The 16,528-nt window shown below is 42.1% G+C and overlaps 1 protein-coding gene across 1 annotated transcript in view; it reads left to right on the forward strand.

The window, feature by feature from the left end:
• Positions 1-8,859: 8,859 nt before the first annotated feature.
• Positions 8,860-16,528, forward strand: part of LOC311234688 (E3 ubiquitin-protein ligase TRIM47-like) — a gene marked incomplete at its 3' end in the record, with an annotated part of 81,507 nt that continues 73,838 nt past the window's right edge. Inside the window, exons 1-2 of the mRNA XM_084321932.1 lie at positions 8,860-9,194; positions 15,235-15,609. Of these exons, the coding sequence (XP_084178058.1) occupies positions 8,964-9,194; positions 15,235-15,609 (606 nt within the window). The 5' untranslated portion in view covers positions 8,860-8,963. The remainder of the gene's footprint in view (positions 9,195-15,234; positions 15,610-16,528) is intronic.

A 16,528-nucleotide genomic window follows, 5' to 3' on the forward strand; every position in this document is an offset into this window, starting at 1 on the left:
GTCCTCCAGTGATGTCATCGTACAGCACCACACACCAGTGTCCTTTCTGTCCTCCAGTGATGTCATCGTACAGCACCACACACCAGTGTCCTCTCTGTCCTCCAGTGATGTCATCGTACAGCACCACACACCAGTGTCCTCTCTGTCCTCCAGTGATGTCATCGTACAGCACCACACACCAGTGTCCTTTCTGTCCTCCAGTGATGTCATCGTACAGCACCACACACCAGTGTCCTTTCTGTCCTCCAGTGATGTCATCGTACAGCACCACACACCAGTGTCCTTTCTGTCCTCCAGTGATGTCACCGTACAGCACCACACACCAGTGTCCTTTCTGTCCTCCAGTGATGTCATCGTACAGCACCACACACCAGTGTCCTTTCTGTCCTCCAGTGATGTCATCGTACAGCACCACACACCAGTGTCCTTTCTGTCCTCCAGTGATGTCATCGTACAGCACCACACACCAGTGTCCTTTCTGTCCTCCAGTGATGTCATCGTACAGCACCACACACCAGTGTCCTTTCTGTCCTCCAGTTATGTCATCGTACAGCACCACACACCAGTGTCCTCTCTGTCCTCCAGTGATGTCATCGTACAGCACCACACACCAGTGTCCTTTCTGTCCTCCAGTGATGTCATCGTACAGCACCACACACCAGTGTCCTTTCTGTCCTCCAGTGATGTCACCGTACAGCACCACACACCAGTGTCCTTTCTGTCCTCCAGTGATGTCATCGTACAGCACCACACACCAGTGTCCTTTCTGTCCTCCAGTGATGTCATCGTACAGCACCACACACCAGTGTCCTTTCTGTCCTCCAGTGATGTCATCGTACAGCACCACACACCAGTGTCCTCTCTGTCCTCCAGTGATGTCATCGTACAGCACCACACACCAGTGTCCTTTCTGTCCTCCAGTGATGTCATCGTACAGCACCACACACCAGTGTCCTTTCTGTCCTCCAGTGATGTCATCGTACAGCACCACACACCAGTGTCCTTTCTGTCCTCCAGTGATGTCATCGTACAGCACCACACACCAGTGTCCTTTCTGTCCTCCAGTGATGTCTTCCACTTGAAGAGATGGACCTTGGCTTTGGTCTGATGTACGGGTCATGGTTGGTTGCCCTTCATCAACTGTGGTCATCTTGATTAAAGGGGCAACAATTTGAAACCATTACACATTTCTATTGTGTCCTGTTGGTTTTATAACCTAATGATTTCTCAAATAGCAGACTGGTACACCAACCATAACCCACATTATATAGTCCAAGAACAGTGAAACTCCTTATGACAAGTCAATGTACCATCAAAATGTTATTTCAAGGTTACCTGGTGTTGCTTTAAAGTCCACCGTCTGTGGGTCGTAGCACTCACCGTCACCTGGAGCTGAACAGAAGCAGCTCAGGGTCCTCCATTTGATGTTGCCTGGCTTGTCAGTGAATATCTTGGAACAGAAGAGACTATCATAATTTAATTCATGATGTAATACTAAATAAAACCAATACAATTAAATTATTTATCATCATGTATTTATTTAAATGTATTTATTAAAATGTAATAGCTTAAATACCTGGTGTATTTCCATTGTACCCTGTACTGTTTCCAGTTTCTCTGGTAGCAAGGTGTCATTGTTTTCAATCTCATTCTCAGAGATGTAGAACATCTTGACTTTGGACTACTCTTTTGAGAGTGTTTCATAGACCACCTTTCCATTTGGGAGATCCATTCCTTTGGAAACAATGTGATCAGCTCTGTGTTTGATGGCTGCACCAACCCCATCTGCTGGCCCCTTCCCATGTCCAGCCTCCAAGAAGTTCCATGTCACCTTATTGAATCCAAGTTCAAAGGGGACAGTGCAAAGAAGAAGAAGTTTTTCTTTGAACGGTATTGGGTTGTTGGACCATCACTTACAACATGAAGGGTACGTGCAGATGGAGTAACCTCTCTCAAGTAGTTAAGCACAGGGCTGAGGTGTGCCCATATGGCAGGAGGATCATGTTGCATTGAAGATGAAATGGAGCAGAGTGAGGTGATCCCATTAACTGTGTAGGCAACTGCAGTGTGCAGGGAGACTTGTTTATGAGAGTCTCCAAAATGTACTGCCTGAATTTCAGAGGCATATTTGCAAAGATAATTCTCTGCAAAATCTATATGAAGGATGATGTCATCTTCTCCACAATCTTGCTTCAGACGTCTCAGCACTGAATACTGATGTTGGATGTTGAAGACATGTCTTCCAAACTTAACTTTCAGCATTGTTGTGAAGTCTTCCAACAATTCTTGAATGGTACCATAGACACGGTCCTTCACTGTTAAATGAGCAGTGAACTTCATTCTTGTTCCATCTCTTTTTTTTTCTCTCGTTCCTCAACTTTACTTTTCCATTCCATCCAGTGTGTCTGTTCACCAGGATCAAATGTACCGGTTTCAAGCTCTTTTGCTCGACAGTGTGGACACTCCCTGTACATGCACTCTTTAGTCGGGTTCTGGCAACATAAAGACTCCATCAAACACTTAATGTTGCTAGTAGCACTTTGTGATGGAGCAGTTTGTCAGCCATCAGTTGAGTGTTTGCATGTGTTTTACACAAGCATGTGTCCCTATCACGGACTGTTGGCCTCACTATCCAAAATGGGCAGGTTTTGCATAACGTACTATAGGAAATCTTGAGCTGTGGATGTTCATTCTTGAATTTCCGCCAAAGACTGTACAACGTTTCATTCAGAAAGCGCTTTTGCATTTTCACTTTCTTCCAATGTGTCTCTCTTTCCTGTTGTTCCCCGTGAGTTGTCATCACGTTCCAGAAACTCTTTGACTTTTGTTCTGGTAGAGAGAGGCAATGCATTTGCATGTTTCTTCTGAAGTCCAGTTCCTCTTCTGTATTTCCGCATCATCTTTGCAGAGAATCCAAGTTCCTTTTGAGCCAGATACACCAACTTGTACTTTTTCAGAATTTCCCCTTAGAATCTTTGAAATTACTTGCTTCTCTTTAATAATAATAATAATAATGGATTAGATTTATATAGCGCTCTTCTCTGACTGACTGTTGCTCTGACTCAGAGCGCTTCACATAGTCCATTATTCGTTCATACACAGTCATACCGGTGGTGGTAAGCTACAATTGCAGCCAGAGCTGCCCTGAGGCAGACTCACGGAAGCGTGGCGAATAATCAACGCCTACGGCCCCTCCGACCACCACCAACATTCATTCACATGCATACACATTCATACGAGGCAAGTAGGTTAAGTGTCTTGCCCAAGGACACAACGGCAATGGGATGGACATGGGCTTGAGCGGGATTCGAACCACCAACCCTTCGATCATTGGACGCCCCGCTCTACCCCTGAGCCACGCCGCCCCTCGCAGCTCTGACACTAGAGTATTGTGGAACAATAGTGTCTTCCTGAGATCACATTTCTTTGACTTCATTTGTTGTTTTGATTTTGATCGTGGCGATTCTTGTGGTTTGAGCTTTGACAGTCTTTCATATCGTTTTTTTTATATTTCTCCATATTTCGTTTTGCTTCAGGTTGGCTTCACACAGATCTCTGTAGACTTTACTTCTGTTTCTGTTCACCTTTTTTCATCCTCTTTGTTGTGGGGTTTCTTGTGGTGTAGGCTGATTGGGACTTTCACATCTGACAATAGGGACAGGGACAGCATTGTGTTGCTCAGGCTGTTGTGTTGGTGACACTGGTGGGCTATTCACTGTTAGGTAGTCATCCATATTTCGTATTTGCTTATCATTTGTTCTTTTGTTTTGTTGATTGATTCGCCATTGACGCCTTTTATATCTTTGTGTGCATTTGGGCAGCTGAGATATGCATTGCAGCTTACCCGTCTCTTTTCTCTTTTTATACCGCTCTTTTTCTTTTTGTAAGTATCTTTGATATTGTTCTGGATCATCTTTAAGTCTGTCTCTGTATGATTTTTACCTTTGGCCTGTTGATTTGGGTGCCATGGTGAAGACACTAGCATAAACAAATACAAAAACCAATAAATAAATAAATAACAATAAATATCAGTAATAAATAAGACACAACATATATTTACATATACATTATACATATACATACAAGTAATGTTATCAAAAAAAAAAAGCTATAAACATATATATTTGTCATTACCACCACACATTGTCATTACCACCACACTTCATTGTGTGGCGGTAATGACCGTGATGGTAATGACATTTTCTTACTTTTAAGCTAACAGCTAGCATAACATCAAACTTGCTTATAAATTCTTAGCTAGCTAGAAATGTACTCAATGTACCTACAAATATGAAGACGTTTGACTAACATTCAAAAGCATTATCAAATTATAGTGTGTTTGGTAATGACACACAATAAACATATTATGTAGTATGAGTAAGTAAATGTGAAAATATCTTACATTCCTGATGATCAAAATGTCAGTCTTCCACTCTGACAGCCATGTGCTCCACTGTCACTACAGGTTGTAATGGGTACCAAAGCAAGGGGCGTGGCCAAAACTTCATTGTATTGCAAATTGTTCAACGTGATGGTAATGACACAGATCTTAAAGGGGAACTCCAACATTTTGGGAAATTAGCTTATTTAACATCTTCCCTGGAGTTAGACAATAAGATACATACCTTTTTTGTCTCTGTGTGTGCATTTTAGCTTTGGGAATAGACTCTCCGTTAGCATAGCTTAGCTTCATCACTGGAAGTGAGGCAGGACAGTAGCCTTACAGTGCCTTACAGTGTATTGCAAGGTCTGACATTGACCAAACTTGATATGCATGACCTTGGTGGGCTCTAGGTCAACTCCTGAAAAGGGGGTCAATGTCAGACTTTGCAATCAAAAGTTAGGGGGCTAATAACCCTTGCCATAATTTCAGTGCGCCCCCTAACTTTTGATTGCAAGGTCTGACATTGACCCCCTTTTCAGGAGTTGACCTAGAGCCCACCAAGGTCATGCATATCAAATTTGGTCAATGTCAGACCTTGCAATACACTGTAAGGCACTGTAAGGCTACTGTCCTGCCTCACTTCCAGTGATGAAGCTAAGCTATGCTAACGGAGCGTCTATTCCCAAAGCTAAAATGCACGCACAGAGACAAAAAAGGTATGTATCTTCTTGTCTAACTCCAGGGAAGATGTTAAATAAGCTAATTTCCCAAAATGTTGGAGTTCCCCTTTAAGGGACAAACCTATTTTGATTTTTTTTTTTCACAAATTGTACTTAAGTTAAATATTTGGCAGAAAATCATTGATTCAAATGTAGTTATAGTAATATATACCTAAAAATATTGTTTTTTAATCGTTTTTTTCTAGAGAAATACAAGACCAAACGTTAAAACTCTGGATTGGGACAAGGTGGAAATGGTAAAATTCCAACATTAAACAACAAAAAATAAGATAAAAAATGTATGTTTCAAATTGAATAATTAAGTCTAGGTAAGTAATTAATTATACTAATCAATGATAGCATAAAGAATCTGGAAATATTTTTTTTTCTTTAAAATATATCCCAGGGACATGAAAATGCCCCAAATCAAATAATCACCCATATACGCTCAGCGTAACCGCAGCGTCCTAGGTTCGAATCCGGCCCAGGACATGTGCTGCATATCCTCCCCATCTCTCTCGCTCCCAATTTCCAAACTGTCCTATCCAAAATAAAAAGCAGAAAATGCCATACAAATTATTATTATATATTTTTTTTATAAAAGCAGCTTACTTGTTACAGGCACAGAAACACAGCCATCAAAGACCTGTGGTTTGGGTATCACTGCAATAGAGGAACCTGAAAATCTCCACCAATGATTCACAGCCAAAGAAAAGACAGGGTTCTTTACTGTGACGGGGTCCTTTTTCGCTCCCCTCCAAACTCCCACAAATTATGGCATAGTCGGAATAAAAGGTGTTGGTGTTGCTTTATTGCCCAGCCATACATTTCAATATCCCTCCTAGGTGACATTTCAAAAACAGTGACATAATCAAAATAACAAAAATACTATACTACCTCGAATATCAGGTGCGTTCCACAATAACGTCACAATGACATTCCAACACTTACTGTGAGGTGCTTCCCTCAGTTACTTACACTGTAACCTTTTATCTGGTGAAGCCCGACAGGGAGACAAACAGACTAACAAGACACTCACAGCGCTTCCCTCAGTCACCTTCACTGTTTGCAGGGCAAGCAACCACTTCATTGGGCCATGCAGCCCTCATGAACATCTGGACTCCTCCTCCTGCCACACATAATTAATTAACTAAACTAAACAGGTGCTACACATCAATTAATTAACCGTTTTCTACACACTACACACATTAGGCCACATCCACACGGAGACGGAACCGATCTTTTTCGTTTTCATTAAAAAAAAGTTTTCCTTAAACACGAAATAGTCTCAAGAAATATGTGCGTCCAAACGAAACCACTGAAAATGCTGTAATGCTGCCACAAATGTACTGTACAAAATAAACGTCTTTTAATAGCTTCAGTGTTTTAGACTTCGCTCTTTTATTTTGAACCCCCACGACCGGAAGTATTATTGTTGTTATATCTATCGGAACAACTTGTGTCATCCGGTTCTGTGCTTTTGAGCTAACGCTAGTTAAGCTAGCTAATATTTGTCTTCCTTTGACTTGTTGAAAATGTCTAGAATACAAATGTTGAGATTGTTGGCTGGGTTTGCGCATGCGGGTTATGGGAGAGGTGGGCTATTGCGTCATCGATTCAGGAAAGATGCATACTGGCTTGTAAAGACAGAAACGCAAGGGTGGCATTTTCAGACACTCTGGGACCTGTTTTCAGAAAATAGCGTATTCAGGCTCCCAGAACGCGGTTCCGTGTGGACGAAACGTGCATATGATAAAATAATACTTTGGCGGATACACCCAAACTCGTCTCTGTGTGGACATGGCCTTATACCAAACCTGCAAGACAAATACCCCCACAACAACCCAATAAATAAATATATAAACTAGTGCTGTCAATCGATTAAAATATTTAACTCGATTAATCGCATGATTGTCCATAGTTAACTCGCGATTAATCACAAATTAATCGCATTTTTTTTCTACCTTAAACAGATCTTTTTCAAGTTCCAAGTTTTAATACTCTTATCAACATGCGAGTCAACAAATGCTTGCTTTATGCAGCCATTTAACACTTTGAATGCCACTCACGGCTTTTCTCTGGTTTACCCCCCGACCGTTGAATGCCCATCACGAGTATTCTCGTTTTTTTTTTTCCTTTTTTATTAGCGATCTGAAATCATATTGCATCACACGAGCCTACCGTTGGAGATCCAGGCACCGCCGGCGCTCAGATGTGAAAAAAGCGCCCCCTATCGTCTCCCAGATGGTAAATCACCCTTTTTGGATTGGACTCAATGAAAGTGAATGGGAGAAAGGATTTCTGACTCCACATTTTACTTCTCACTGATGTAACCGGGGTCTACCAGAGTTCATTCTGGAGCCTCTGAGCCACAGCGAATATGTGTTTTACTGTATACACGATGGATCAATCAAATGAGCGATTTTTTCGAATGGCGATCGGAAATTGGAATAAACCATTTGGATACCATCTGACCTCAGGTAAGGAATCTATGTTATAAGTCTTAGGATAATCAGACTCGTTTTCACGGATATATAAGCGTTTCCCCTATATGTGATATAGCTGTTTTGACTGTAAAAGCCATCAGGAAATAAGAGCAGCGATTATCAGCGCACGGCACGAGCGTGTGTGCGCACACATATACTATCGATCATCTAGTGTTTATTTGAAAACGATTCATAAATAGGCTGACAAATGACAACGTTCTGGAATATTCCAGTAAAAGACGATTATCATAGAATGGGTTGTTTTTTCCGCGAAAACAAGTGATTTTCAAAATTCTATCAAACGGAAATGAAGCGATAAAAAAACAATCTGCCTTGACAATGTTGACTAGAAAATGAGTCTTTGATAAGCGACGGGCAGATTAGACACATAATTAGGCCATAATTTAAAACATAGATTAGGCGATATTAAGTTAACATTGGAGTGGGTTTGGGCATTCAAGGGGGTAAAAAGGAAAACACGGCTGGCTCTCAAAGTGTTAACGCAAAAGGATGACCCTCATGCATTGCAAATTTGCATCAAATTCAAAACAGTGATGCACAAAATAACTTAAAAGAAAATAATAATTTAAAACAATGAATAAAGTGTGCATGAAATAATAGGGGAAAGAAAACGTTAGGAACTTGTTACATTCACCCACACAAGGGCTGATTAATCACACCCCCCCTCTCTCTCTCACACACTCTCCCAGCTCTCTTTCTCTCTTGCCCCTTCCTCATCTCTCTCACCCCCCTCTCTCTATATCTCACACACACACACACACACACACACACACACACACACACACACACACACACACACACACACACAGACACACAGAACACACACACACAAATTCACACACAAACTCACACACACACAAACACACCCTCAAACGCACGCACACACCCACTTACATACGCACACACACACACTCACACACACACACACACACACACACACACACACACACACACACACACACACCAAGAGACTCACCAGACTGGGTTTCAAACAAGAAACACATTTCAAACTCACTCACTCTACCCTGTGAGCATTGTCTCACAAACACCAGTTTGACGAGCTGTCTTGAACTGTGGGCGTGTCCAGACATATTTGGTTATGGAAAAACACTATAAAGCATGTCTGTTGTAACAGGATAGACACAGTAACGTAGGTTGTCAGCTTGAAGAGAGGACCGTGACTTGAATGCTGTAGCTCGTTTTGCCTGCCTGAAATAAACCAACAAGAAACAAGGAGCCATTTGCTTGAAACCAGTTGTCCAGTCTTCTTTGCGCTTTGGACCAGAAGCATCTTTCTGCCTAAAATACCTACGACAGTCTCTTGACTGAGAGAGAGAGAGCGACGTGGGTAAAATGGCCGAACAGCAGGAGGGTGTTGTGTTGGACAATGACCAGTTCTGCTGTTCTATCTGTCTGGACCTTCTGACGGAACCAGTCACGGTCCCCTGTGGACACAGTTACTGCAGCAGCTGTATTGGAGATAGATGGGACCAGGATGAGAAGAAGGGAGTATACAGCTGTCCCCAGTGCAGACAGCGCTTCAATACAAGGCCTGCACTGAAGAAAAACACCATGCTGGCGGAGGTGGGTGGCTCAATGAGCAGGTTGGCACCTTGCATGGCTCTGCCGTTGGTGTGTGAAAGTGTGAGTGAATGGTCAAATGTGAGGAACAAATTGTAAAGCGCTTTGGATAAAAGCACTATATAAATGCACCATTTACCAGTTTAAGAGGGGAACAGATGACCTATGGCCCAAAACTGGGGAAGGGCTCTCAGTGTATTTACTAAAAGGTTTGTTTTAAAATGTTGTTTTAAAAGTTCAAAAAAGGTGTTTTCTTCCTGTGCAGGATATTGAGCTTTTTGTTCTATGAACTTTTTTTTAAATTTATATTTCCCCCCCTCCTTTTTCCTCAGTTTTTCTCCCATCCCAATGTTAGTCGTTATGTAATTCCCAATCCCCTTCCTGGTCGCTGCGCACTTACCCCCCACAGTCGGTCTGGGACACGTGTAGCCAATCAACCGCTTCTTTTCACCTGGCAGCGCGGACTCTCACTGAGAGGGTGTAACGTGTGGAAGGATCACACTACCCCCATTAGATCCTTTCCTCGCTGAGCAGGCGCCCCGACCAACCTGTAGGAGTCGCTGTTTACAACGACCAGGACCCACCCACCAGCTTTCCCACCACTAACACTGCCAATTGTGTTAGTATGAACGACCAGCCAAGCTGATAGCAATGCCGAGAGCTGGGCTCAAACCCAGCGTCTCCTGCATTGGTGGCGAGCGCCTTGCCCACTACACCACCTAGCCGCCCCTGTTCTATGAACATTTTAAACATAAGGGCATTTTTTATTTAAAATGTTTGAATGTGTGATAATAACAATGCTAACTATAAAAATCCTCTCTCTCTCTCTCTCTCTCTCTCTCTCTCTCTCTCTCTTTCTCTCTCTCTCTCTCTCTCTCTCTCTCTCTCTCTCTCTCTCTCTCTCATATTATTATATTATATTTTCCCTCATCTTTGGCTAGGGAAATGCGGTTAACGTTGGGCTACTCACCCAGACCCTTGGGCTAATGGGTTTGAATGGAGTGGCCTTGGGTTATTGTTTGTATGCTCTGTTAATCATTTTAGCCCATCCATTAGGGATGGGCCATATGTGTTTTATGTGTAACCCGTCTGTGCAAGACGTTAGGGTTATTTTGTTTTATGTACTTCACCCCCTCCCCCCTCCGTTCACCCCCCCCTTATTCCAGCCATTTAGAGACCTGCCCACATTAGCCTCAATAGAAGCGTCAAAAAAAATATTGCATTACCAACAACCATACAACAACATGTATAGATTATGGCTAGTTTGAACATAATGATATGGAACACTGGTGGAATAAATAAACAACACAAACGAAAAAGCGTGCTCACACTGATGAAAAAAGAACAGGTGGACATAGCTCTGCTAATGTAGATATGACATAGATATGTTAGCGGACAACACATATCATAACATCAGTCACTCTTCCTTTGGAACGAGAACTCGGGGAGTAGCCATAGTCGTTAGACGGAAGTTGAATATTGAATTGAAGGGAGTATGGTCTGATGCAGATGGTCGGATAACTATAGCTAAGATTTTACATAAGAACAGAAAAATAGCGTTGGTAGCGGTATACGCCCCAAATTTATACGAAGTTAGTTTCTTCACTACACTTACCAGAGCAATGTTAGACCTTCCCGAATACTCATTTATAATCGGTGCGGATTTTAATGCCATTTGGAACCCAAGGATGGACAAATCAAACCCCTCCTTTTCCAATGAACAAAAAAATGCATCTAATGCATTAAAGGATTGGTCGAAGATTACAGGTGTAAATGACTTATGGCGTTCACTCAACCCCATGACCCGGAAGTACTCTTGTCGATCTGTGAGACATAATACATTATCCAGAATAGATTACGTTTTCACAACCCCGAGACTATTTGATAACTACGATGAGGAAATGATACCCAATGCATTGTCTGATCACTGTTATTTACTCTTAAAAGGAACATTTGGTATACTATCATCCCGAGCCCCAAGATGGCGATTTAACACGATGCTGCTTAATAACAAGGAATTCATTACACAAATCAAAGAAGCTCTTACGGTATTCCTACGGATAAATGTGAATTCGGTGCAGGACCCCAGAATATTATGGATGTCGACAAAGGGAATGATCAAGGATTTCACTGATAGCTTTTCCTCCCAAATACGCAAGAATCGATGCTCAAAACTGGCTGAACTGGAAACACTTTACTCAACGTTATTTAATTCTTTGCAATACAACAACTCGGTTCAACTGGAAAATCAAGTCAATATACTAAAAAAAGAGATTAACGCCATATACAGACAACAATCTGAATTGCAAATACGTAGCACAAGACAACAGCAGTACTCCCAAGGTTCCAAACCAAGTCACCTATTAGCTATGCGACTAAGAGTCAATGCAAAATTTGCAGATATAACTACCATTAGAGCACAACAAGGACTTGTTACAGAACCCAAAGAAATAAACACGACATTCAAAGAATTCTACTCCAACTTATACAAATCAGAAACGACCTTCGATCAAAACAAGATGGACACATATCTTAATCAAATTAACCTCCCTAAACTTTCAGAGGATGACGCTAAACAGTTAGAAACACCGATCACACTAGATGAACTTAGGGAGGCCATATCTGAAATGCAAAGTGGAAGGGCCCCTGGAAGAGACGGTATCCCACCAGAAATGTACCTCTCTTGTTGGGACATAATTGGACCCTTATTACTAAATATGATTTTATACTCAGTCAAGGAGGGGAACTTCCATAAGAATGACAATATTGCACTCATAACAGTCCTCCTCAAAAAAGACAAAGACCCCACCGAGTGCGGTAGTTACAGACCTTTAAGCCTCCTCGGAACCGATATCAAACTGTACTCCAAGGTATTAGCCATTAGACTACAAAAGCATATGACGTCTTTAATTCATCCGGACCAAACAGGCTTCATAAGAGGCCGCCTGATCACTGATAACATAAGACGATTACTACACGTACTAGATGCTAACAAGGAAGATAACACACCTAAGGCGATGCTGTCCCTGGATGCAATGAAAGCTTTTGACAGGTTGGAATGGTCGTATCTATGGGCAGTGTTAGAAAGGATGGGGTTAGGAAAAGGATTCATTGATATGATTAAAGTATTATACAAAGACCCATCGGCCATGATTACAACAGGTACAATCACCTCCGAAATCTTTCCAGTATCACGGTCTTCCAGACAGGGTTGCCCCCTTAGTCCCGGACTATTCGATCTATCATTAGAGCCTTTAGCACAATATATAAGACAATCCCAATCCATAGAACCAATCGTAATCAAGGGCACACAACACAAAATTAGTTTATATGCGGACGACGTAATACTGTTCATGCAAAACCCCAACACCGCATTGCCTCATCTTCTCAAGTTGATTGAGGACTTTGGAGATTTATCGGGATTTAGGATAAATTGGCCGAAGTCGGCCTTCCTCCCACTTAACGCCCCTGCAAAAAGAAATATAACCCTCCCAGAAGAGATACCGATGGTAAAACACTTTAGATGTTTGGGAGTTGAAATATTCCCTACCATAAGCCAAACGGTGAAGCACAATTACATAAAAATCCAAAACAAAATCAAATACGACCTTGTCAGGTGGTCAAAACTTAAAAACTCAGTACAAGCACGGATATCAATAATTAAGATGGACGTCCTACCTAGAATCAACTTCTTCAGCTCAATGCTACCGTTACCCCCTCCAAAGGGTTACTGGAAAGAATTACACTCCTCCACATACAAATTTATTTGGAATAACAAACCACCACATATAAAAAGATCCACCGCACAGAGAAACAAAGCAGACGGTGGTATGGCATTTCCAGATTTCCACCACTATTTTAAGGCATACACTTTAAGACCACTGACAACATGGTTTGATCCCCAAGCATCAGTATCCTGGAGAAATTTAGAAGAAAATATAGTAGCTCCACATAGGCTGAAGGACATAGTGTACACCAAATTATCAATTAAGCAATGCGAACGGAAATTTGGCCCCATAATCACTCATGCAATCCGGATATGGCGTGAAACACAAAAAAAAGACTCTATCCCACATAAATGGCATAATCATACTCCCTTATTCAATAACAATGCACTCTTGATTGGAAAACAACCTATACGATTCCCTAGATGGGAAAAGCAAGGCATACACACATTAGGAGACGTTTTCAACAAACAGGGTTTTTGTAGTTTTGATGAGATATGCAAAAATTTTAATCTCACCAAGTCCTCATATTATTTTTACGCACAGTTATTGGCATGTTTGAAGGCTCACGGTGTTCCATTAAGGATACCAATTGTACACCACAGATACCACAAATTCTTCTATGAAAGAGAGACATCGAGAGGTTTTGTTTCAGATTTTTATCATCAATTACTAACGGCCTCGTATGAAACCCTACATCTAGACTCAGTCTGGAGGAGGGATATACCAGACCTGGAGATAGACTTTGACTGGCAAGAAGCCTGGGCAAATGTACGCCTTGCATCAAGGAACCCGGACCATCAACAAATCAATCTTAACTATATTCACAGGACATACTTAACTCCTATAAGACTGAACAAAATGGGTCTTAAACAAGACTCCAAATGCTCCTTATGTACAAATGGGGACGAAGGAACATTTATGCACATGTACTGGGACTGCCCACCAGTTAAGATATTTTGGAAAGAAGTGACCCAGCAATTGTCAAATCTCTTAACTCTGGATATACCTGTACACCCCTCTGTATTACTGCTGAATGATGTCTTTGAGCATGCAGTACCTCCACAGCTAAAGAGATTGGTTTTATCCGGTATCACAGTGGCTAAAAAGCTGATAGCATCACGATGGTTTCAACCGGAAAAAATGTGCCGTAAGGTCTGGATTCTTACATATCTCGATGTGATTTATCAAGAAATATCAACAGCTAGAATTTTGGGTCTCAATGAATCCAAAATGGCAATGTGGTTAGAAGTGGTGGAGAGAATAAAAGCCAGCATATAATGGTAGTGTCTGGTTAGGAACAAATTATAATGGTTGGATTATCCAATGGGGGGTCCGGGAGAGGGGGGTACGAGCTGGAGCATATGTGTATTTGTATATCCTATTGTGTGTTGTCATGTTTGTTTATGTGTTTGTTTAAAAAATAATAAAAAAATAAAATACAAAAAAAAAAATCCTCATTTCTGGGGCGGCTACGTGGCGTAGTGGGCAAGGTGCTCGCCACGAATACGGGAGACGCTGAGCTCGCCTGTTTGAGCCCAGCGCTCCACATTGCTTTCAGTTTAGCTGGTCGTCCGTACTAATACACATTGGCCGTATTAGGGGGTGGGAAACTGATGGGTGGGGATCGGGCGCTGTGGACAGCGACTCCTACAGGTCGGTTGGTGCGCCTGCGCAGTAGAATCAGGAAGTGTCGGGGGCAGCGTGAGCCTCCCACGCGTTACTCCTCGCCACTGAGAGATCGAGCTGCGCAGGTGAAAAGATGCGACTGCTGTTACCTCAAGTACCGGAGGGGACTTGTGCTATGTATGACTTAGTCCACATTGCAGCCGGCTTGTGGGAGGCAAGAAACAGTGTTCGTGACAGGGGAGGGTTGAATTGGATGATACGAAATTGGGATGGGAGAAAAATATAGAAAAATGGGAGAAAAAGTGGATCAAAACAAAAAAAAAACTAATTTCTACTATGGATGTGTCAATCATCAATGAATTAATTTACAAGGCACAGAAAGGTTTTGCTATGCCCCTGTATACATACAGTGTTCCTACACATTTCAGAACTTTTATCCAGGCCTACATTTCTTTGATTGAATTTAAAGTTTTTGGTCAGTGTGCAATATGAATTAACTTATGCTAATAGTAGACTCAATAACAACAAATATCTCTGATGGTCAGTTTTGCGTATCGGTATTGAACCCCCCCCCCCCCCCCATGTACATGAAGAGAGACAGAAACACATGTAATTTCTCATTGCAGATGTATTGTTTTCCTTGTTTTGTGGTCATCAGTGACTGAGCCGTCCTCCTTCTGTCCTCCTAGGTGGTGGAGCAGCTGAAGAGGACAGGGGGCCAACAGGCTTCTGCCTCTGCTGCTCTGACCTACGCCGGACCAGGAGACGTGGCCTGTGATTTCTGCACTGGAACCAGACGCCACAAGGCCCTCATGTCTTGCCTGGTGTGTCTGGCTTCTTTCTGCGAGACCCACCTCCAACCTCACCACAGTATCCCCGTGTTGAAGAAGCACAAGCTGGTCAAAGCCGCGGCCCGACTGCAGGACAAGATGTGTTCTAGTCACAACATGCTGCTGCAGGTCTACTGTCGTACGGACCAGCAGTGTATCTGTCTGCTGTGCACCATGGAGGAACATAAAGGCCACAACACGGTGTCGGCTGCAGCAGAGAGGACTGAGGAACAGGTAGGACCAGAAAATCTACTTCATGACGAAGATCACATTTAAAGAATGAGGAAGGTCCACAATGAACAAAGGTGTTTAATTAGATCATCACGAAACAGAAGTGAAACAAGGTAATGATTACTGAGGAAAATAGAACATCAGAGTCAGAGAGTCAGAGATTGTATTTGCCATGTATGGACAAATCCACATTGGAATACAGGTACAGAGCAAACACTGTTTGTCTACGACTAATGCAATACAGGAGCAGAGTAGAAACGGTACAGAAAAAAAAAGAAAAAAACATAGACAGTATAAAAGGACAAATGCTAAGGTTGATATCAACATCCCCTAAAAGTGCATATCATAGTAAAGTGCATAATGCATAGGGGCACAATTTACAGTAAAAGTGCATATAATCAAAGTGCGTGATACACAGACACACAGAAACAGCACTTCCACAACCTGACTAATAACACACCAAAATAAAATAGGATAATATACAAATCTAGCCTTTGGAGTTATTCAGGCTGCGCACAACACTGGGGAAGAAACTCTTAGTAAACCGAGAGGTAGAGCATTGATTGATTGATTGAAAACTTTATTAACATATTCCAGAATGGGTACAGTACAGTACAGCTCAATACATACAATTGTTAAGGGGATGCAGACCAGATAAATCCTTTCGTCTTGTTTACATCAGGGTCCCCCATTTTCAATTCATCATAACATATATGACACACACGACATACAGATAGACAGTACTGCTACATCTATACATTTATGACATACCAGATTTGCAAATACAGTACTGTTTGTCATACAAAAATAGTCTAGAAAAGAGAGTATATACATTTGACGTAGAAACTGTACATTGGAGGAGGTTGGGTAGGTGGGGTGGGGGGGGGGACTGTACATTGGAGGTGGTTGGGTGGGTGGGGTG

The sequence above is a fragment of the Notolepis coatsorum genome (genome assembly GCF_963971535.1).
Source record: "Notolepis coatsorum genome assembly, chromosome: 9".
Lineage (NCBI taxonomy): Eukaryota > Metazoa > Chordata > Actinopteri > Aulopiformes > Paralepididae > Notolepis > Notolepis coatsorum.